Source organism: Triplophysa rosa, linkage group LG14, assembly GCF_024868665.1.
Source record: "Triplophysa rosa linkage group LG14, Trosa_1v2, whole genome shotgun sequence".
Lineage (NCBI taxonomy): Eukaryota > Metazoa > Chordata > Actinopteri > Cypriniformes > Nemacheilidae > Triplophysa > Triplophysa rosa.
In genome coordinates, this window is record NC_079903.1 from 23274136 (window position 1) to 23276635 (window position 2500).

The following is a 2500-nucleotide window of genomic DNA, read 5'->3' on the forward strand; positions in this document are numbered from 1 at the left end:
TCTCTCTCTCTCTCTCTCTCTCTCTCTCTCTCTCTCTCTGTGTGTCTCTGTCTCTCCTTGAATTGAATTCTGTCAGAAGTGCTTTGTTGGCGAGAGAAGTGACTCGCGGTGCCAAACTGTGTTGTGATTAAAATGCTAACGTCCCTGTGTCACGGCTTAAATATCCCATAAGACTGCAGCAGGATGACATCATCACTCTAGAGCCCAGTGTGTGTGTGTGTGTGTGTGTGTGTGTGTGTGTGTGTGTGTGATTGGTCCAGTGTGTGAAAGAGAGATCACGAAATGTGACATTTTCTCTCATTTGAATGTTCTTTGTAGGAGCAGTAATTCACTGGAGGTTGTGAATGATTTACATTGTGTTTAAGGTAGTAAGCGACGTGTTTGAAGGCTGTCATTAATGTACAGGATCCCTATACTCAGATTTATTTTCACGCCACCTTGACTTTTCTCCCTCTCTGTCTCTCAGGGTCCTTCACAATTACATGTTGTGGCGTATTGTGGCGGCTCTCAGCGAGCATCTCTCCACAGCGTTCCGCAGCACCATCCACGAGTTCTCGCGTGAGATCGACGGAACCGAGCGTCAGCTGGAATTGGGTCGTCTGTGTCTCACTCAGGCCAACAAACACTTCGGCATGGCTCTGGGCGCTCTGTTCGTCCAACATCACTTCTCATCCAAGAGCAAAGCCAAGGCAAGTCTCACTCAAACTAATCCCTGTCTGTGATGCCGTCTCACCTCTTCATTTTCTGTTGAATTTAATCTGCTTTCTGGCCCAAATATTAGTGTTTACCTTTGACGTCTGCTCTCGACGTTATTCTCCAATAGATAGAATGATGGATGGATGAAGTCTCTCTGCATTTGAAGGAGACGTCATTCCCAGATGGTTTGCGTGGTGGGGTGTAGAGATTTGTAAAAATCCTCAGTCAAAATGTCAGGATTGTCAGAAGAGAGCAGTTCCTCCAGATTGTTTCACACTGTGTGTTTCCAGCACAAAACAACAGCAACATTCATCTTTTACAAGGAAAACTTCATGGAATATTCTGTCATCGCTTTCTAACTTACACTCTTGTGTGGATGAGACGTAAGATTTCCATCAAAGTATGACGATAGCTTAACATGTCAAAAACTTAGTTTGCAATTATGAATGATTTTGCTCTGGAGTCTCTCAGCTTTTGAATAAGTGAGCAATTGGTTAAAGAGACAGTTCAGTCAAAAATCTAAAGTCTATCATCATTTATTCTTCCTCGTGTGTTTATAAACCTGTTTGAGTTTTTCTTCAGTGGACCGTGAGAGAAGATACTTCAAGAAATGTCTCAGTGGTTTTGTGTTCATACAATGGAAGTCAGTGGGGTTCAGTGTTGCAACATTCTTCAAAATATCTTCTTTTGTGTTCTGAAGAAGGAGAGAAACTCATACAGGTTTGACATTTTTGGGTGAACTGTCCCTTTAAAATACAGCAAGCTGAAATAATACAGATTAGTAACGTGTCATTGATATTTGTCATTAAGTGATTTATCTTTTTGCCTCATTTATCAGGGTAATTGTGCTTTTGTAAACTCAGAAGACTGTACACACGGGATATGATAATAAATAATATTCTGCTATTATATGCAGGTAATGTATTCATCTCAGTGGAATGATTCAGTTTCGTCATGTCTTTGAAAGTGAATTTTTCGGCCTTGATTTCAGAAAGCAGTGACGTGATTTTCCTCAAGTTTGATTGAGTTCTCCGCTTTATTTCATTGAAGCTGAAACGAGAGTGTAATTGTGTAAACACATGAAGAGTCTGGAGCTGTAAAATAATGTAGATTGTGGAGGTCAAATCATCTGGATTCGAGTAAATTTGGACAGATTGGATATGACAAAACTCATACACTGCAAAAAAAGATATTCTTACCAAGTCTTTTCCTCTTGTTTTGTAGTACAAATCTCTAAACATTCTTAAATCAAAATGCACTTTCTTGACAAGAAAAGTGACCTAACATATTTAGTCTCTTTTTAAGGAGAAAAATATAAGAATGAAGTAAGTTTATGGTAAAAACAAGCAAAAACATCTGCCAATGGGGTGAGAAAATAGGTACTTGAGAAAAAGGTCAAACTAAATTCAAGATGATCTATCTCACCCCGTTGGCAGATTTTTTTTGCTTGTTTTGACCATAAACTTACTTCATTCTTATATTATTTTTCATAAAACAAGACCAAATATCTTAGGTCACTTTTCTTGTCAAGTAATTGTGCATTGATTTAAGAAGTTTTAGATATTTTTACTAAAAACAAGACAAAAATGCTTAGTAAGAATGACATGTTTTGCAGCGTTCAACTCTTGACTCAGTAACACGTGTGATTGATTGCATTACATCAGTCAAAATCTTTATAGTTTAACAAAGCCATAAACATTCGAAGATGTCTGCTGTCTTTTAGAAGCAGCGCCTTTACTTCCTAAACATCTTTTGATTGACACGTTGTCTCCGCCCCCTCTCAGGTACAGGAGCTGGTGGAGGA

At 39.0% G+C, this 2500-nt stretch overlaps 1 protein-coding gene across 1 annotated transcript in view; it reads left to right on the plus strand.

Annotated features, from left to right (window-relative positions):
• Positions 1–2500, plus strand: part of LOC130564387 (endothelin-converting enzyme-like 1) — a 32903-nt gene that overhangs the window by 13978 nt on the left and 16425 nt on the right. Inside the window, exons 8-9 of the mRNA XM_057350418.1 lie at positions 467–689; positions 2481–2500. The exon at positions 2481–2500 is cut by the window's right edge and continues 79 nt beyond it. Of these exons, the coding sequence (XP_057206401.1) occupies positions 467–689; positions 2481–2500 (243 nt within the window). The remainder of the gene's footprint in view (positions 1–466; positions 690–2480) is intronic.